We start from the raw sequence: 22,437 nt of genomic DNA, 5'->3' as shown, positions 1-22,437 counted from the left end.
AGTCTTCCATTTCTGTTGTCAGGTTTTTGTTGCTACAAAAATTAGAAGCCATTTCTTTCCTGTCACCTCTGTGTGCTTTCTTAGGTCACCTATTTTCTACTTGTAAAAAGCCCAGGGATCCAGGAAGCTGGGATGGTGCCATCAGTTTAGCATGTGTTTACTGCCACCCCACCAAGCACTCCATGTGGTTGCCGTTTTCCAGTCCCTTAAACAGCAGGCTAACAGGTTTCAGAGGTGCCCCAGCACTGCCACCACTTGTTCTGGTCAATTCAGTCTCACCTGGAAAGTACCTAGACCCATCATAGAGTGATTGTTCTGTAATGATTGCAGTCTAGGTCTGCTGGAAACTTTGACAACCTCCACGATTGCTAAGACTCTCGGATCTTTAAGAAGTCAGAAGTAGTATTTATTTATTTTTACTTGTATAAGGTCAGACTGTTATAAACTTACAAAAGTCTTGAAAATTTTTTTAAAAATTTATTTTTCTAATGTGCTAAATTCTTTTTTTAGGTTACATGCAAATATTATGCCATTTTATACATATAAACTTTTATTCATATATGTATACATTACACATATATGTATGTATGTGTGAGTGTGTGTGTGTGTGTGTGTGTGTGTGTGTAGTTCAGAGAGATAGGGACATACATGCACACAGCACTCTGTGAGCTTTCCCCTGGCTTCCACTCCATTCCCTCTCCTTTTCAATACATGATATAGAAATTAGCATTGGTAATTTTATAAAGGTACATAAGGTCAGTGGAAGTGTTTGCATTCATAGTGTGTTAAATTCTTGTGTGTAAGAATTTACATCATTCCCAGGTACAGTTTTCTCTTTCTGGACTCTTTAAATGTTTATCCTAGAAAACTGCCCTGAAAACATGTTTTGTAGTAATGCAATCATGGATTTGATATTTCTAGTTCTTCATGTTAATAACATTTTTAGAACTTCTTTGGTGATTGCATATACCTATAAATAGATGCTAATATACAACCAATGTTTTCATTTAACAGGTTCAGAACATGTCTCAGTCTATTGAAGTCTTAAACTTGAGGACTCAGAGAGATTTCCAATATGTTTTAAAAATGGAAACTCAAATGAAAGGGCTGAAGGCCAAGTTTCGGCAGATTGAAGATGATCGCAAGACACTAATGACCAAGCATTTTCAAGTAGGTTTGACTTCTGCGAGCTTGTCAATCCAGATGAGCCACTAAATGTGATAGACAGCCAACATGGCACTCAGCTGGAAATAACTGTGCCTCGGCCCACATGTGCAAGGTTAAAGACTCACTGGGGATGGCAATCATCTCTTCACTGAAATTGACCATTAGCTGGAAGGAATGCCTAGAAGACTGCTATAATAGAAGCTTCATCCTCCTAGAACTAGGGAGAGATTCTGGTTAGATTTATAGATACTTCAGTATCAAGGACAAAGGAAAATCCCAAAGAAAATTAAATTATCAAAGCATTTTAAATGTTTTTACGTCCTGATAATATAAGAAATATAGAAGAGATAAATTATTAAATAATAGTATTAATAATAGCATATTAAAAGAGGATTTTTTGTAACTTTGTATTTTAAGTAGTTTATTGAATATTATCTAAAAATACTGAAAAAGGGAAAAAGTATTTAAAACGTATTATGTGGACTTTTATTAACTATGTATGACAGAGCCAATAATTTAAGAAATTATCTGGATCTAGCTGGGCCTGGTGGCGCATGCTTGGCACATCCCAGCGTTTGGAAGTCAGAGACAGGAGGATCGGGGTTTGAGGACAGCCTCAGCTACTTAATAAGGCTGTTTGCAACTCAGTGAGACCCTGTTTCAAAATAAAGAATAAAAATATAGGGCTGGGGTTGTAGCACAAAGGTAGAATGCCCCTGGGTTGCATCCCCAGTACTGCAAAAGCGAACAAACAAAAATTATATGGATCTGATAAAGCCATTTGAGCCTCTATTAAAAATTAGTCTACTTTATTAAGTAAACCATAGCACACTGTTTATAAAACACATGTTGGTGGCTCAATTAAGAGTTTCTATTTTTTTTTTCCAACTAGGAAGTGAGATTCACTACCAGCGTTGGGAAGTAGACTTGAATTAAAAATATGGCCGAGGAGAGGACTGTTTCCTGCGCATACTGGAGACGGGTGGGAAGCTTGCCTGGAACAGTCAGCAGGGTCCCTTGGAAGCATAGTTTAATGTGGCAGAGATTGACATAGTTTGAATTTTTCTTCTGTAGTTTCAGGAACCTGAGTAAATGGTTGTAGATGACAGGGTTTTACTCTGAGCAAATTGTAAGGTTTATCTGAATGTCACAACAGAGGGAAAAAGGGGCAAGAAAGTTGAGATTATTGACAAAAAAGAAAGCTAAAGTGGTGAATCATGGGAGGTAAGTTGAAAAGAGAAGGCCAGCATGAGGGCACACACACCTGTCATCCAGTACAGGAGCCTCATAAACTTGAGGCCAGCCTCAGCAATGTAGCAAAGCCCTCAGTAACTTGGAAAAATTCTATTTCAGTATTTTTTTAAAAATGTAAAAATGGCTGGGGTAAATTTTAGAGGTAGAATGCCACCCTCAGTTCAATCTACAGTACCAAAAGAAAAAAAAGTTGAAAAGACGTGAAGTAAATTCCCTAATGTACATAATATACATTCATAAACATATCAAATTCAATCAGTAAGTCAAACATGTGAAGGAGGGAGGGAGAGGGAATTGGGGAAGGGCTAATTGGGTGATGTGTGTATGTATGCCTCTACCATCTTTGTAACAAATATGGATTGAACTTTTACCTTGCAAGGTAGTGGTGGGCACTGTGTTGTATGTATAATACATAACCTCCCTTCTACAAAAGAATCCTAGGAGGCAAGTAAAACTCATGGTGAATAGAGGCATAAGCATTATTTAAGAGCACATAAAGGGAAATATGATTAATTTTGTTTTGAGAAAATCCAGAAAAGAGTTATGCTATTTGGCAACTTCACGAAAGCAGTTTTGGAATTAACTATTCCTCCAAAACACAAAACAAAACAAAAATACTAAATTGCAGAGGGGATCAAGACGACCAAAAGATTTTCAATGTCAATTATCAGTACTCAGAATTAGGATACAGATGATAAAGCAATAATGTGAATCCAAAGCTGAGGTCATCCACAAAGTAGGAAATGGTAAATAGGCACTTTACATGCGGGGAAAGCATTCCCAGAAAGGACAGGGTACCGGAGGAGCCCAGGTTGTCTAGAACAGATGGAAAAGATAGTAAGAATGCTGAAAAGCCAAAGCCAGGCATGGTGGTGCACTCTTGTAATCCCAGCTTTCGGGAGGCTGAGACCGTAGGATCGCGGTTCAGGGCCAGCCTCACCTACTTAGTGAGGCCCTCTACAACTCAGTGAGACCTGGTTTCAAAATAAAGAATAAGAAAGAAATAGGGCAGGGACTGTAGCTCAGAGGTAGAATGATCCTGGGTTCCATTCCCAGACCTGCAAAAACAAACAAACAAACAAACAAAAAGAATTCTGAAAAGTCAGAAGGCACTGGGGCTGGCAAGACTGGAGCTCATGATGAGCACCATTGGGAACTCTTGAGGAAAGACAGGCAACAAAACAACAAAGCTATGTGTGTAAGTGGTCCAGCAGGGGCCAGGCTGCCAGTAGGAAGGTTTCATTTTCAGAAACCACCATGTGACATAATGACTAGGATTTTCTTAGTACATGCACGCACATGCTGAAGTTCTATGTCTAAATCCAAACAGCAGTAATGATAATAGCAGTAACTATTTTTCCAAATAATTAAAACACATATTCAGTGCACACCTCTGAGCACTTTAAACATATTAATTTGACCCTCATAACGATCCTATAAAATAAGCACTATCTTTATCCTCATCAGATAAAGAAACTTATGTATCATGAGGCTGAGTAATTTTTTCAGGATCATATATGTAACATGTTTCAGAATGAAGATTTGAACCCCCAAATCTGGCTTCAGACCATATAGCTCTGTGTGTGTGTGTGTGTGTGTGTGTGTGTGTGTGTGTGTGTGTGTGTATGTTTCTAGGGATTGAACACAGGGGCATTGTACCTCTGAGCTATTTTATTTTTTTATTTTGAAACAGAATCTCACAAAGTTGCTGAAATCCTTGCTAAATTGCTTAGGCTGGCCTCAAATTTGTAATCCTCCTTTCTCAGCTTCTCAAGTACTGGGATTTACAGGCATGTAACACTACACCTAAGTAAATTTATGGCCTAATTACTAATACTATGTTACCTCACCAAGTAGACTTTAGTTCTCTGAATTAAAAATTACAATATTAAGTACTCAATATACATTTGTTTAATTTATTTATGAATCGAGTCTCACATGATAGAGATTTCAATTTAGTTCCTGAAGAGCCTTAAAAGAAGTGAAACATCCCAAAGACAAGTTTGACTTTGAAAAGCACCTTAAAAGTCCTTCTCCGATGTACCATTTTAATTTTTATAAAAAAATGATTAAGTAGATTTTGCCTTCTGTGGTCTTTTGCATGAAAAGCTTAAACTAGTTTTCATACTTGAGACTATGGCCTATGAGAAGACTTGATAATACAGTGTTATTGTGAAAGCAAAAGAGAAGAAAGTAAAATTCCAAAGGGGAACAACAAATACAGATCTAGGCTACTACACTTTAATCTTTTATGTATTCGATATTTTCTTGATTGGGTATTCCATTGCCTTCTGAAAAGTTTTAAGGTTTTAAGTTGATTGCCAATAACCTAATTATGAAATTTTGAAAAGATAAAACAATATGTACTGTTTTATGTATTTATTTATTTATTTAGGTGGTACTGGGGGTGGAACCCAGAGGCTTTCTACCTCTGGGCTATACTCCCAGACCATTTTTTATATTTTATTTGAAAACAGTGTCTCACTAAGTTGCTGAGTGCCTCACTAAGTAGCTGAGGGTGGCTTTGAACCCGTGCGATTCTCCTGTCTCAGCCTCCCAAGTGCAGGGATTATAAGCGTGCACCACCACATCCGGCTACTGTTTTAATTCAGGAGGGAAAAAACTACCAAAATGTTGACATTGAATTTCTCCCTTTTCTCTTTTTTATTGAGAAAGAGTTTATGACCTATGGAATTTATATATCCCAGGGGTTGGGATGTAGCTCAGTGGCTAACTCTTGGTTAGCATACACAACTTTTGACTGGATCACTGGCTCTGGGGGTGAGGGGGGTAGAATTTACGTACTCTAATGAATAGTACTTTTTTGTGGTGGTGGTGGTGGTACTGGGGATGAAACTCAGGGGCCTTCTACCTCTGGGCTACCCTCTCAGAACTATTTTATATTTTATTTGGAAGCAGGGTCTCTTAAGCCAGCGAGGCTGGCTTCAAACCTGTGCTATCCTCCTGTCTCTGCCTCTCAAGCGCGGGGATTACAAGTGTGTGCCACCACACCCAGCACTATGAAACACTTTTTAAAAAAGTATACATCTACTGATATATGCACATACATATTAGAACTTTTAAAACTGACTCCTAAGTGTTTTACAAATTAGATGAGAAAAATTATTATTTTAAGATCTATTTTAATGTGTTTTATTATGTGCATTATAGTTTCACATCATAATATATATCATGTTGACAATGACATACATGCACATAACACTCGGTGCCCCTCCCTCACCTCCCCATTTTTCCCCATCCCAACATAGAGTACTGAGATTGTTGTTGGTATGTTCAAATATAGCATTGCTTTCTTGCAAATATGCCCATAGTACAGTGTAAAACTTTTGTTCTAAGAGTTGCTGTATAGCAAATGGTACCCGAAAAACACTTATCATTAAAATCCAAATGAAACAATCATGTCTTCCTTTAGGATTCCCACAAGATGCTTAAACTAATAAGCTTATTTCAAAATGAGCAAAGCTCTACAATTCTGCCTGTGCCTTATGATATTTATGAATCTTTCTCATTACCCAGATTCGTTACCCTCCCACTTACCATGAACATGTAAACAAATACGAAGAAACACAAGCCCATTAATCAGGGTAGCAATGGGAGCTCCTGCTATTCGATGCATTTATAGTAATAACATCTTCTAGGTGTAATTTGTAGTAATAACATCTTCTAGTATAATATTAAGATGCAATTTTCAGCTTCTCAATTAGTTAGTGTATGCTATGGTTTCTGACAGCACCTGTGGGTTATTCCCAAAGATCATGATTGGTAGCTCTTTCCATAAATAACATCCTTTGCAATACATTCAAAATTGAATCAAACTCCTAGAAAATTTTTATCAACCACTACCAAATTAAAGAGAAAGCAGCTAAAAGTGATATATATCTAAAAATTCCATGTAAAGTTGCAGATGTGACTCAGACCTGTGATAACTAGATGTAAGGGATACTACTTTAACAATGTATTTCTTGTGTCTTCACAAAAATCAATGTAAAGCTGAATGTGGCAGTTCACCTATAGTCCCAGCTACTCAGAAGACAGATTACTTGAGCTTACCAGTTTGAGATCAACTTGGGAAAAATAGTGGAAGCCCACCTCAACAAGCAAAGCAATAAATATAAGTTTCAAATGGCTTGTGGGGTACAGTGGTGCATGCTTGTAATACCAACTATTCAGGAGGCTGAGACAAGAGAATCATGAGTTCAAGGCCAGAATCAACAGTTTAGCAAAACTAGATCTCAAGCTAAGAAGTTAAAAGAACTGGGGAAAAGCTGGGCATGGTGAAACACACTTGTCACCCCAGACAAGAGGATCACGGGTTCACAGTCAGTCACAGCTACTTAATGAGGCCCTCTGCAACTGTGAGACCTGTTTCAAAATATGGAATAAAAAACAGAACTAGGTGTGTAGTTTGGAGGTAGAATGCCCCTGGGTTCAATCCCTAGTACCTTTCCCCCACCTGCGCCCCTTGCCAATAAAAAGAATGGGGATATATCTCAGTGGTGAAGTGTCCCTCAATCCAATCCCCAGTACTGCCCCAGTACTGAAACAATAGTTTCAAGCAACTCTGCAACTGGCTTATGTGTTAACATACACCATGCACCTTGGTGCCTTAAAGAGTTAATACTCTACACGGGGAAGCAATTCTGCCTTACATAATGACCTCTAAATTATCTATGCTAAGACAAATGCAGTCAGCGAATAGGTAATAATTCAAAATGGTAAACAGCAACATACATTTCTCAGAGCTTTGGGAAGCTTTGCATGATTTATTACACTTACTGAACTTACCTTCCTAATGAAGTTGCGCTAAGGTGGATATTAAAAAGAGCTAAGACTACCTGAGAACAATGGAAGGACAAAACAGTGACTGGCCATGAATAGAAAAAGTGTAAGTGTGAGGAAAAAACTGATCCAGAATCCAAAATGTCATGCAATGCACTTCTATGACATGGATACTAGGGAGGTTGACAATCTTAACTAAACACCCATAGGATATTTGACCTATTTCTAGTAACTTTATTCAAACCTGATACTTAATTAAGGGATAGAGTCTGTTTCTATTTTCTAGCTAGGTGATGCATTATTTACTTCATAAAATGCTATCAGAAAGTTAAATAATAAAAAATAATTGTTAACATAGGAAGTGCTTCTCTTTATGATAAGTAGTATCTTTTATGTGAAAGCTAAGAAGAAAATGGGTCATAGGAGGAACTCTGGATGAAGAAGGAGATACTATAGATGAGCAAATAAGGTGACCTGAGGGGAAGAGGGAAATTCTCTAATATTCATGATGTACATTAACAAACATATCAAAGTCAATCACTAAGCCAAACATGAGAAGGAGGGCAGGGGAGAGAATGGGCCGGGAATTGGGTAAGGGCTAATTGGGTGATGTGTGCACATGTGCCTCCACCATCTTGTACTCCATTAAGATGTATGACAACAAAGCACCACTAAAAAGTTTTTAAAAAAATAAAAAAAAAATGTAACCATTTAAAGAGAGGTTGCCATGTGAATTTATTGCTAATGATCATATAGTCACTTATATTTTCACAGAATATCTAATTTCAACCAAAATTATTAAATTTTGAAGCCATTATAATAATCTTTACATATAATAAAAAGGAAATAGCTGGTGATCTGATTAAATAATTCTCGGGGATAATCACTACTTTTCACAGGAGCTGAAAGAGAAGATGGATGAGCTCCTGCCCTTGATCCCCGTGCTAGAACAGTACAAAACGGATGCCAAGCTCATCACTCAGTTCAAGGAGGAAATTCGGAATCTGTCTGCCGTCCTAACTGGAATCCAAGAAGAAATTGGTGCCTATGACTACGAGGAGCTACATCAAAGGGTGCTCAGTTTGGAAACCAGGCTCCGTGACTGCATGAAAAAGCTAAGTGAGTAGAACACATTTGTTCATCTTTGTTGTGTTTCTAAGTTGCTTTGATGAAACCTGCATCTTTATATTTTGCAAGTAGCCATAATGTGCCTAATTATAAGGAAACTAGTACCTGCTTTTAGATGTAACATATTCCTTAATGGCTTAAGGCCTGGGTACTCAGAGTTACTTGGTAGAATTTCTTCATTTGTAGATCACTGGGCTACTATTTGGTGGCTTGAGATTAGTAGTCTGGCAAATGTTGCCAACTCTAGTGGATACAATAGTGGAAATGCTTTATGCTTTAATAAATATGTGATGATAAATCATTGTTTGGCTAGAGGAATGGAAGCATTTTTGGTAATGGAAAAAGTCTGAAGCTGGGAAAAAGGAAGTTACCCCAGAACCAAATATGAAGTAGCAATGATTAAAGTAAGCAGAAACAATTCCTCTGCTGTGTGGAAGCAGCATCTATTGCTTTGGTGTACTCAAAAAATATAGAGTGGCACCTTCTTAAATAGACAGTCAACACTCTGCAAGGGTTCAGCATGTAAGCTGAGTTATGGACTCCAGTTCTTGCTTCCTAAAATTTGTAAATTAAAGTGCTCTGAGATTACAAATCTTCACTTTCATCCACGAGTTAATTATTTAATTGAAGTTATCATGGGATTTGTTTGAAACTTGAGTGCAAAATTAACAAGTGGCCATGAAATGAACAAGGATGGGTTTTAAGTCCATTTGGGAACCATGTTTTAGTTGTTGACATTATGTACATGACAGGGAGAGGAACTCAATAACTAGTGAGCTCTCAAGGTGCAATAAATGGGAAGAGAAGTAACATATTGGAAAAATAAGCAGTAAAGAAGACTTCAGTGAATAAATACAAGTGTTTAAAATAAAATTTGAGTGGCTTGCAAGAACATTCTAAAGACTATTTTACAGTGTTATTCAAGCAATGAGAAGAGCCCCAATACAAAATATTGCATTTAGGTATCACAGTCTCAAAAATTATGGGAAATCACTATCTCAAGTCCCACTGTGGTCATTCCAGAACTGCCAGGAGTATCCAACAAAATAGATCATCTCTTGCCATCTGAAATAGCTAACATTTCATTTAAAAGATTAGACACAGAAATAATTTCTATATAACATATACCATTCTATTTGGTATAAGGGGCTTGATCAGTTATAGATGAGAAATTCTGGACATTGAATAATGAGGAATTAAGAGCTAAAGACTTCTGTATTTGCATTTAACCTTTGGATTCATCCTATTTCCTTTTTGTAAATTTCATGATTCTTGTTCTTGCTCCTCTTCCACCTATTGTTCACAGTATTGCAAAAGGAATTTTTTGAAGTATGAATCTGGAATTGTTTTGCTTTGCTAAATACATCCTATGGATTTCTTGAGTCCTAGTATAGGGAATTTGGATATTGGTGAGGATCCTAGAACCTGTTGCCCTGAGTCAATATAACACAAATATAAAAAAATAATAAAATTGGTACTCAACTTTCTTTTTTTTTTGTGGTCCTGGGGATGGAACCCAGAGGCATTCTACCTCCAAGCTATACCCCCAGCCCCAAATTTTCTCCTTTATTTTGAAACAGGTTCTCACTGAGTTGCAAAGGACCTCACTAAGTAGCTGAGGCTGTCCGCGAACCATGATCCTCCTGTCTCAGCCTCCCAAATGCTGGGATTACAAGCATGCACCACCACACCCGGCTTTCAACTTTCTTGCTTAATGAAACTGTTGTTATTTGAGTTCACTGAGATATTCCTATGAAATATTGAAAATACAAGGCAGGCTAGCCTAGCATTGTGAAGCATGCCTGTAATCCCAGTAACCGTGAGACTACATTGCTTAGGAATTATGACAAGAAAAAATAATTTGTACATGTTCAGTACAGGTGTAACTTTTAAAAATATTTTGAAGGCCGAGCATGGTCGCACAAGCTTGTAATTCCAGCATTCCGGAGGCGGAGACCAGAGGATCACAGTTCTTGGACAGCCTCAGCTACTTAGTAAGGCCCCTTGCAACTCAATGAGACCCTGTTTCAAAAATAAAGAACAAAAAATTAGGGCTTGGGGTGTCACTCAAAGGAAGAATGCTCCTGGGTTCCATCCCCAGTACCACAAAAAAAAAAAAGTTTTTTTTTTTTAATTCATACTTGGTCGAATCTGAGGATGCAGAACTTGTGGATACGAGGAACTATCCATAGTTCCTATATTTCTTAAACTCGTTTCAGTTATTAGTAGTCCTGGTATAGTCCATGGTTCATGAGGCCTTTCCAGTGTAATCCCTCCCCTCTTTTCTAGTCTCATCTTTGCCATTTCTTTTCTTACACACTGATCCCCAACCACATGTACTTTATACTCTCTCACCTTGAGGACCTTGTAAGACGATGTCTTCCCACTTCTGAAGCTCCTCCCCATATGGATCATTTCTCTGTGAACGCACTTCTACCTGACACATGCTACAAAATTCTGTTTATCCTTCAGGCTCCTTTAAATGTTCTGTCTTGCCAGATTTCTTCTTTGTCTTCATATGTGTCCCTGCCAGGAACTCCCAATTCCAATTCCTGATATTTCACTAGTGTAGTTTTTTTATGTTTTCTCATCATTGCAAGTGCAAATGAATGTTTTTGGTTGGTTTTTGTTTCCTGAGGATGAAAACTATGTTTATTATATTCACTGTGGGGTTGCATCTCCCCATGCCTAGAAAACTACCTGGCAAAGAAGAGACATTCAATAAATATTTGCTGAGATTTTATTTCTAAATTTTGAAGCAAAATACTAGGTATTTTAAATGGCAAAAAATGATTCATTTTATTTTTCTCCACCATGGACCACAAAGTTTGAAAAATGAGAAATTCAGTTGAAATGCATTAATTAATTTATATTTTTCTTTTATTATTAGTAGGGGTTTTTTATTTTGTTTTGTTGTAATGCTGGGTCTTGAGCATGCTGATTTTAACTAATCTAAAACATAAACTCTTGAGTCAATATAATACAAATATCAAATAATAATAAAATCAGTACTCCATTTTGTTATTTTATAAAATGGTTGCTATTTGAGTTCATCGAAACGCTTCCATAAAGTATTGAAGATCCAAGCTGGGCATGGTGTTTACATGCCTGTAATTCCAGTGCTTAGGAGGCAAAGACAGGAGAACTGCAGTTCCAAGGCCAGCATGTGGTAATTTAATGAAACCCTGTTTTAAAATAAACAAAAAAATACTGAGAGTGTTCCTCGGAAGTAGAATGCCCTTGCATTAAATACCCAGTACCACAAGAAAGTAAAATAAAATAAAATAATAAAATAATAAAAATACAGTAGTTTCAACTATCTATAGGGAATTGGTTCCAGGGCCTCCCAAGTACCTAAATCTGAAGATGTCAAAATCCCTTATATAAAATTGAATAGAAGCCAGGCATGGTGATACACACTTGTAATCCCAATACTTGGAAGGCTGAGACAGGAGGATCACAGGTTTGGGACAGCCTCAGCAAATAGTGAGACCTCATAAACCTGGCAAGACTTTGTTTCTGAATGAATGAATGAATGAATGAATGAATGGCATATGCATATAATATATGCAGATTCTCCTATGTATTTTAAATCATCTCTATTCAGTTATAAAATCTAATTCAATATAAATGCTATGTGAATAGCAGGCATACTGTATTGTGTAGGGAACAATGATGAGAAAAATAATTTGTATATACCAATGCAGATGAAATTTTTTAAAAATACTTTTGATTCATGGTTGTTTGAATCTGAGGATGCAGAACCTGGGAATACAAGGCGACTGACAGTAGTTCTTACATTTCTTAAACTTCTTTCACTTATCAGCAGCCCTCAGCTCCCTATTCACTTAGCAGATAAACTGGTGCCACAATGAATCTCTATCCTTTGCTTTTTCCCCTCAAGAACTACACAGTTTTATTTACCCCATCATATTTATGTCAAATAATCACTTATTGAGCATCTCTGATCAGAGAGGCTATTTATTAACTGGGCCACAGCCCTTAACTACAATGTAGAAAATTTCCAAAGCCACATAGTTGGTCCTTGAAAAACCAAGTCAATGAATCTTCATATTATTTATTTACAAAAATCACTCCAATTAAAAAATAGTAAAAAATAGAATCTGAATGTGTGTATATATAGAGAGAGATATAAATATGAGAGAGAAATAATTGCAAAATAAATCAAACATACAATTCTGAATGCAGTACTAGCTGTAGTTTGATTGAAACTTGACTTAGTATTATATTTCCTGGCAATTGATTCAGGCTTTATCAATTCATCTATGGGAATACTTTCAACTCCATGCCCTCTTGTGTATATGAGTGTCTGAATATCAAAATATCAGGACGCAAGAACTTGGGAGAATAAACATACATTAATCAACATCAGGACCATTATCAGAAAACATAAGAAAAGAAGCACATATCAGGGTTCAGTGTTCCAAAAGGGTCTGAAATCCAGTTGCTATGCTGCTCGGATCCAGAGCTGGACATTGGATAATTGTGGTATTGGCAATATAGTCTCAAGAGCAAGGAGGCTCATTCATCAGTGGCATCTTCACGCTTCACAAAATCCTCTCAACACACACAGCCAATTAGCAGAGGGTAGAAATGGATTGGGAAGAGAGAATAATATTGAACAATGATGAATGCATTTCCCCTCACTTTTTTGGTGGATTTGCTTTTAAGTAAAATGCCATGAGGTACATCATTTGAATTTTAAGATGGTAAAAAACGAGCTCACTTCCATTGGTTTCAAGATTTAAGTTACTTCTAAATAGTAAATAAAGCCCAGAGGAAATCAAAGGCATGGAGAACACTAGGGCAACATTTAGTTTATTTCTACCAGAAAATTAAGGTTTGGAGAAAATAGAAATTAGAAAAAATGCTTCAACAGCAATGCACCCTAGTGGCCTGAGTGAGGTACAGTAATATTCTTTCTTAAGTGCTTAATTTCCTCCTATGGGAGACTGAATAAAATAAAGTCCCCTGTGCTTAATTAAATCATAGCACATTCTTAGACATGCAATGTATAATTATATGCATGTGAGAATCTGACTGAAAAAGCGCAATTAGAGCTCTCACACGCACATACCCGAGATTGCCAATAGATATCTATTGTAGATTATAATCAGGTTTTCTAGCTTCTAATCCTCTGCCTCCTACTCCTGCTCGTTCTATTTTAGGGCAATGATTTGGTGCCATCTACTGAAGCACCAGATTTGTCTTTCTACTTAATCTCAACTGTTTAACAGAGGGATCAGTAGCATGCAAAACAAGGTCACAGTGATGAGTCTGAAAAAAACTGGTGCTCATGGAGTTTTCAAAAGTGAAACTAAATTTTCTATGTGCGAATAATCTCATTTGTACATTCAACAAGTATTTCTTGACTCCTTAAAGCATACTGGCATTTCGCCAGGTGTTTCCAGGTCCAGTGATGACTGGAGACCTTTCCACTCTATTGCAGAAGTATACTTTTTAGCAGGGACAGCAAACACATAAGTAGGTAACCACAGCAGTACCAAGGGCCTGCTGCTTGCCACACACTGTGCCAGCTGTTCTCCAGGTGTTTGTTCTAATCTATGCAAGAACTCTGGGTTAGGCATTAGTATTGGCAAGTTAAGGAAAACAGATGTTCAGAAAATTTAAATTGGCTTCCGAAGATACGTCCTGGAGGCAGTTAACTTTAAACCTAAGTCTTTCCGAATTCAAAGACAGATTTCTTCCCCACACGATGTCTTTTATGGCCTGTACACAGTATAAATTCCTTAAAGACCTCAATATGTTTGATTTAATGAAAAGAGCAACCACCCACCCAATTGCTGCAGCAAAAAGAGAAGCAAGAGAGACACTCTTGACTCTCATGAGCCTCACTCCCCACATGTAATCACTAAACCTTCTTAGTTTCCTCTCACCCATCTCTAGAAATCTTACCCCTCACTCTAATGCACCATTATTCAATTTGATTACTGACACAGCCTTGTAATCTTGGCATTTCCTCTCCACAGCACTAAATGCTTTGTATAATCTTTCCCAACTACAAAACTAACAACACTACACCTGTATTTAATTGAGTCAACCTTAACACTGAATTTGAACACCGTTGCATGGTTTGTCTTAATGAAATGGACCACTCCCCATTCTCCAGCCTCCTTCTGAATATCTAGAGTATACAGAGAACTCAAAAAACCTAACACAAAAAAACAATACAATCAAAAATGGGCAAGTGAACTTAATAGGCACTTCACAAAAGAAGAAATTTAAATGGTCAATAAATATATGAAAAAAAATGATCAACACCATTAGCAATCAGAGAGATGCAAATCAAAACCACCCTGAGATTTTTATCTAACTCCAATTAGAATGGCAATCATTCAAAACACAAACAACAACAACTGCTGGTAAGGCTGTGGAGAAGTGAGAACTCTAGAACATTGTTGGTGGGACTGCAAATTAGTGCAACCACTTTGGAGAAGGGTATGGAGAATTCTCATAGGAATGGGAATGAACTTACCATAGAATCTAGCAATACCACTTCTGGGTATCTACAGAAAAGTATGGAAACCAAACTACCAAACTAATGCATGTGTACCTATGTTCATAGACACACAATTCACAATTTTAAAACTATAGAACCAGACAAGATGTCCATCAACAGATGAATGGATTAAAAAACTATGGGATATGTACATGGTTTTTATTAAGTCTTCTTTCACTTTACTATCATGCACTTGCCCTCAGCCACAACTATTTTCTTTCAGTTCACTCATACATGTTTTCATGCTCCAGGACACTGAATTGGCTTTTTTTTCATAGAATGTGTTTTTCTCCATTTTTCTTCTTATCTATCTAAATTCTAACAATTTTTATTCTAACAAATTTTTATTTTTTTTATTTTAACACAGATACCAACTTTTGTGAGGAAACTTCCATGATTTCTCCTTAATGTGGTTGCATTTTCTTGGCATGGTCTTCCTCAGACCTCCACTCCACTCATCCATGATACTTAGACCATTGGCACGTTTCACAGCAAATATTTCTTTTCTTTATTTTTTGAAACTTTATACAACTTATATGTTTTTAAATAACAACAAAAAATCTTTAGTCAGAAATAGTGGCTTGCCCCTGGGATACCAGTACTTGGGAGGCTGAAACAGGAAGATCATAAGTTTGAGGCCATTCTAAGCAACTTTCCAAGGCCATCAGCAACTTAGTGAAACCCATTTCAAAATAAAAAGCTAAATAGGGCTCAGCAGTAGAAAGTTCTTGAGTTCAATCCTCAGTACCACAAAAATAAATAAAATAAAAGTAGAAAGCTTTCATTTGCTTTCAATAAATCAATGAATATGCCAAATGTAAAACATTAATCATATCTCTTACAAAGCCAAGAAGCTTTGGGGAAGAAAGATAACAAAAACACAGCATTTTAGATCTGTTTTTGTTGCTATCTTTTTCTCAACAACATTGCAGTATTTCATTACAAAACACGTGATATTTTGCTCTACTTAGCACTTAAAGCAAGAGGCACTAAAAAAAATGGGAATTAACAGAAAGTCAAACTAGGTGCCTAGAGAGGAGATTTAGCTCAGAAATGTAAAAGGAGAAACTTATAAGACTTTGGATTAAATTAAGGAGGGCTTCATTTACCAAGGAGAGTCACACTGTCCCAAAAATTCTAAGTTAAAACAGAATGGCAATTTCTCCCAATGTCCATCCACTTCTTGGTTCATTTTTCTGAAATGCTACTTATTTTAGCTACAGTTTTAGGTAACTGGTAAGTGTAACCATAAACTGATTTATCACTAATCTTCCTTTTAAGGTCCTATTATTCTTACACTAGAACTAAATCATAAACCTGCTAATGATATAATACATATATTTCCAGAGGTAAGCATGAATTTCCCAATTATTTGGGATCTCATAAAACAAGTGTCCACTCAGTATTGATGTTAAATAGGCTTGTCCTTAGAGAAGATACGTTCATAGTACATGCTCTATCCCAGAAAAAGTAAGTCAATAATTTTATTTATTTATTTATTTATTTACTTATTTACTTATATATTGCGGTGCTGAGAATTGAACCCAGGAACGTTTTACCTCCAAGCCACAATCCTGGCCCTATTTTATTTTTTAAAATTTGAAACAGTCTAGATAAGTTGCTGCAGGCCTCAGTAACTAAGTAACTAAATTACAGAGGCTGACTTCAAACCTGCAATCCTCCTATATCAGCCTGTCAGGTACAGAGATTATAGATGTGCACCACCACACCTGGAAACATTTTTTAATAACCAAAAGGAGAAGACTGTGTTAATTTTAGAAAAGTGAGTTATTCAGATATGTTCGTATTATTTTTTATCTCATTTAACAAACTCCTACTGGAAACTCTTCTAGTACTCAATATATTCTTATCCCTATGACTTTTCCTTGGTGGTACAATTACTATGTCTAGACATAAAGATAAAGTTTAAACAATATAAACATACTTTACAATATACCAAATGTGTGGTAGAGATAAATTTACTGTAAGTAGCTTTAATAGATAGACTTTAAAAATCAAATGGCATTTATTTGTTACACAAGTTTTCCAATGGCCTTATATAAAATCATTCTATTCATGAACACATTCACCACAATATTTTTAAATTGCTTATATTGGCACAGTCTTAAGATTTTGTTACTCTTGGATATTACAGTTTATAGCTGTTCATATAGGTTATTACATTTATTTTTTTAAAAGGACAGATGGTTTTTATGCTTTGTTAATATAAACAACAAATCCCAAATGATGTTTTTCTCAGCTATCAATTAATAAGTATAGAATATAATTTATTATAAAAACGTAATGTGTAAGTCATGAAAGAAATAAAATGGCACTTTCCCTAATAACCTATTCAGTATATTTTAATATATGGAATATACACATGCAATATATTATAAATGCTAATATTTTTTGTGTCTTCCTGAGAGCTGAAGAGCCTAGCAAGAGAAAATCAATGAAGCAGGACTTCTAGCTTCTTTCTTTGCCATCTACCTCTGCAGGAACATTTATTTGTCTTCCAGGCATTTGGGGAAATTATTCTTTTTGTGACTTCCTTTGTTCCCCTAGAAAATGAGAAAAAAAAGTGAGGAAAGATAATGATTTGTTTGAACAAAAGCTAGTTTGGGGTAGCTTTAATAAAAATATCTTACTGTTTATTTTATTTTTATACTTTCTTTACAGCATTAGAATCTGAGGATACCTGTGTAGCCCACAAAATGATAGCTAAAAAAGCAGCTCATTTTATAAATTCCTGCAAATTTCACTTAGAGTTTCATTTGACAAGATGAATTTTAGCTTAACAAATCAATAACCATCTGTAAGGGAAGCTTCTGCTGGAAAGCTCAACAATGAGAGCTCTTTATTTTATTTTATTTTATTTTATTTTATTTTATTTTACTTTATTTTATTTTTTTGCTTCCAAACGATAAAGGTTGAGGATAATCATCATGACCATGACCGTCCTGATGATGTTTCTTTGGTTTGAACACAACCACAAATATCACTTTCTCCTCATCAGCACATGAGAGTTTGTTGATGAACTATCTAGCTATGTCCCCTTAATTAAAATGACAAAATGTCAGGCTTTTGAGCTTCCAATTTATAGATGAGGAAACGACACTCCAGAGAATAAATGCACTGCCTAAGAGAATATGATGATTTAGTGTTGTGGCCTGGATTAGAAACCAGATCAGCATTCTAACCTGGATGGAATACGCTACAAAAAGAGCATTTCCTGGGAAACTAATGGAAGACACACACACAAGATACATGCAAATGTATTAAAGGAAGCGCAGCGGGATGATTACTCATGATTACTAAGCAGATTGAGCTACCATCTGCTCCCAGTCTTCCATTCATTTGTCTGTTGCTCCCTCTCTACTAAATTATTCTTTTTGTTGCTGTTGCACAACAACAATAACGTTGCACAACAATAAAAATTTCCCATGACCTCAGATATCCCTGCTCTTCCCTCAAAAGAATTTTTTATGGCTGCTGCTTTGATTTATAATCTTTTAAAGTAACTCACTCATGCTCTGACTTGTCACTCTCTTCATTTGAATCTCATGATCATCAATGACTTCTTGCCCCTCAATTCTACATTGCTTCTCTGATCATATCTTGCTAGACATTTTAATGATATTCACTGAGAGTTCTACATCCTTCTTAGAACACTTTCCTTTCTTGGATTTTTTGATACCATCGTTTCTTCTATTCATCTTATACCTGCTTCTTAATCTCACTTGCTGGGTCCTACAAATATTGTGATTTGCACAGGTCTGTAGTCAGTGTCTCTCTAGGGCAGTACACAGCCCTGAATTTCACAATCACCATTAGGTTGGAGGCTGTCAAAACTGCATCTCAAAAGGATATCTGTTCCCAGATTTATACAGTCTCTACTATAATAGTCATGAACAATTTAAAAGAATCTGCATGAGATTCTTGTTTTTTTTTTCTTTTCACACCTGTTTTTCTCACACACATTTCATCTGAATAAAATGTGTTTTATTCACATAAATAGGATAGAATGTGTTTTTCTCACACACATTTCACCAGACAAACTCTAAATGATAGACAAAATCTTTTGTTTAGTTTGATAATAGGAACTGAACACAGGGGCATTCTACCTCTGGCTATACCTGTATCCCTATTTTTTTTTTTATTTTTTATTTTGAAGTGATCAAACTAAGTTACTGAGCATGGCCTTGAACCTGCAAGCCTCCCAAATACTGGGGTTTACAGATATGCACCACCATGCCCAGTTTAAATAGTTTTTTAATTTGAGATTTTTAAAAAAATTTTCCTTTTTGCCTCCCATTCTCACCTCTAATGGAAAGCCTAATATTTTCAACTTTGTCCTTAGAAATAAAACCCCAATTCACCCGCTTTCCTCCATTTTCATCACTCCACTTCCATGATTCTGACCTGATCACTGTGATAAGCTCTTACTGGGACTTTCTACTATATTCTATTTTCTCTACAGTTGGTGTTTCACATGGGAGTTAGAGTTATCTCTTCAAAACAAAGCTCATATTCTATTATTATATCCTTTTCTTTTAAAAAATCCTTCTAGCTGGGCGTGGTGGCACACACTTGTAATCACCGCTCTTGGAAGGATGAGACATGAGGATCACACAGGTTTGAAGCCAGCCTCAGCTACTTAGTGAGGCTTTCAGCAACTTAGTGAGACCCTGTTTCCAAATAAAATAAAAAATAAAAAATCTATAGTTTTCTATTGTACCTAGAATAAAATCCAAATATTTAACTCTAACTTTAAAGACTTCATAATCTGGACTTTCTCTTCAATATTCATAATTTTAGTACTTTTGTAAGAGTACCAATGATAGCTAATATATATATATATATATATATATATATATATATATATATATATTTTTTTTTTTTTTTTTTGGTGGTACTGGGGTTCCTGGAAACCCTTCTACTATACTATGTACCAAATACTATTCTAGACACTTAATAAGTGTTCCTTATTTGATCTTCTCAATAACATTTTAAGACATTTTATTACTAGTATCATCCATGAAATAGTGAGAGGTTAGAAAATTATTTGAAGTCTTTAGAGACTAAGGGATAGACTCAGGATCCAAATCCAAGCAATCAGACTCCTTAACCCATATCTCCCACCACTGTATGATGCTGTCTTCCCCTAGCTGATCTTTAAGGGGCAAAATCTACTAATGCCTGATTCATTACGTTTAATGCCTAAATGTTCTTCATGAGTCTATGACTAACTGTCAGTTAGATCTCAGACTAAGTATTACATGTTCTAAGAGGTCTTCCCTACACCTCCCTCTATCTCAGTAGTTCTCTAGTCACCTTATAAAATTGTCCTACTTAAATACCTGCATGAATTTTTTTCTTCCTGATACAATTAGCCTGTTTTCTTATTTATTATTTCCTTTTCACCAAAATGTAAACTCCTACCAAACTGTAGAGGTATCACGTCTTGCTTATTACTGTAACTTTAGTATGTAGAATGGTGTTTTGCTGCCCAATAAATCCTAGCTGGATGAATGAATAAATGAGTGAATAAAGAAAATGTCCCCATTTGAAGGTCAAACACAAAGGCCTTTGCTTTAAACACCTTAGGATTCATTTTCTAAGGTAGAACTTATGTCAGTAAGCATCAGTTTCTCCCAAAAAATTAAGTACTTGGTAAAAGAGTCAATTAGCCCAAAGGCCACCCACCCTACCACAGTCATCCAATGAGAAAGAACTTTGTGCAAAGCACTTTGTCCACTCTTCCACGAAAAAAAAAAGGACATTTGCATACATAATTATCATGGACCTATTGGGGGTATTAAGAATATTCATTGCTACATAGTCCCAAATTTTTAATATACTCACTCTTTCAGATTAAGAAACTAAAGGATACATTTAAGAGGCAGATATTATTTTAAATTGTTAGTACTTTAGGTCATTAACTCTTCAAGTGTGCTTCTTAGATTAATACTAATAAGATGTGATTCCAGAATGAAAATTTGTGATGGGCTAATGTCAAATACCAGATGGTACCAGGAGGAAGAATCCTGACATTGCATATTATGAATCATTACCTGTAAGGGTGGGAGATGGATGATGTGTGAGGGACATGAAGTAAAATGATAGGGAGGATTGCACATAGAAGAATCAAGAAAAAATGCGAAACACAAAGTTTATAAATGTTCATAGGATCATTTCTCACCAAAGACTACTCTTTTTTTGGAGCCAGATTTCACACACTTTCACATGCATATTTTGAAAATTATTTGCATCTAATTTCAAAGTCCATTCACTGAAAGCTCACAGAGTTAACGTTTATAAAATCAAATCAGTTTACTAGATTATAGGGTTAATTTTTTATCATACAGACAAGATAATTGCCATTAAGATGGATAAGGGCTAATTGGGTGATGTGTGCATGTATATCTACACAAGTCTTTTATTCCCTTAAGATGTATGACTACAATGCACCAATAAAATTTTTTTTTAATTATGTAGGTGCAAGACCAACTCAGTGAGACTGAATGAAAAATACAGTTCTATTCAACTTACCCTTTCCTTTGTGTGAATGTGTTTTATTACTTTCTTTTTTTATATTTTTCTTGGTCTATCATAGTCTCACATCATACTGTAGTTCAGAGTGATGTTGACCTACATGCGCACAGCACTTGGTGAGCTTCCCTCAGACTCCCTCTCTGCTTCCTTCTCTTCCCCATAAATGATATTGAGATTGGCATTTGTATTCTCACATATGTACAGAGAATGGAAGTTCCTCCTTTGTTAATTCTCCCTCCCCTGGACCACCTCCCTTGTCCCACTAGGGCTTCTCCTTTATTTCTAAAGTTTGTCTTGTATTCCCCTTACTCCATAGCTTCTGCATATGAGAGAAAACATATAGCCCTTCAATTTCTGTGACTAGTTAAATTCACATTGTAGATCCTTTTAGCTCCATTTAATATTTTTCATAAACATTCTTTTAATATGTATTCTACAGTTCATAAATTCTGAGGATGTTAGTACCTAAGAAACATAACTAAAACCAAAACTCAGAGGTAGAACTTAGAGACCTAACTCAGAGGTAGTTTGAGTTCCATCTCCAAGCCCTTTTTTACTATTTATTTTTTATTGATGCATTGTAAGTACATCTTGATGAAATTTAGGGTGATAGAGGCATACAGACACACAATATTCATTGAGCCCTCCCCCATCCCCTCTCCCCTCCTTCTCCTCCTTAGCACAGTGATTGGCTTTGATACCTTCGTGTATGTACATCATAACCATTGAGGTATTTCCCTCTTCAAATCTTCCTCCACTTTTCCACCTCCTTCAGTTAGGTTCCTTCCTTCACTAAGATTTCTCCTCCTTTGTCTGGAGCCCCTCCTTAGTCTCAGATTCTCCCTAGCTTCCACATATTAGGAAAGACATCTCACCCTTCACTTTTTGTGATTGGCTAATCTCCACATAAATATTCCAGTTCTTCGAAAATGACATAATTTATTTCTTCTGTATGGGTGAGTAGAATTCCATTGTTTATTCTCCCATAA

General features: G+C 36.1%; 1 protein-coding gene across 2 annotated transcripts in view; it reads left to right on the top strand.

The window, feature by feature from the left end:
* The window catches only part of OLFM3 (olfactomedin 3), a gene marked incomplete at both ends in the record, with an annotated part of 208,401 nt that overhangs the window by 177,230 nt on the left and 8,734 nt on the right, over positions 1 to 22,437 (top strand). For both annotated transcript variants that reach the window (XM_080692772.1, XM_080692771.1), the window contains 2 exons: positions 1,015 to 1,170; positions 8,121 to 8,340. In XM_080692772.1, the coding sequence (XP_080548898.1) occupies positions 1,015 to 1,170; positions 8,121 to 8,340 (376 nt within the window). The remainder of the gene's footprint in view (positions 1 to 1,014; positions 1,171 to 8,120; positions 8,341 to 22,437) is intronic.

This window comes from Muscardinus avellanarius (assembly GCF_963383645.1).
Source record: "Muscardinus avellanarius genome assembly, chromosome: 3".
In the NCBI taxonomy this organism is placed as follows: Eukaryota; Metazoa; Chordata; class Mammalia; order Rodentia; family Gliridae; genus Muscardinus; species Muscardinus avellanarius.
This window is presented reverse-complemented; position numbering and strand designations above follow the sequence as displayed.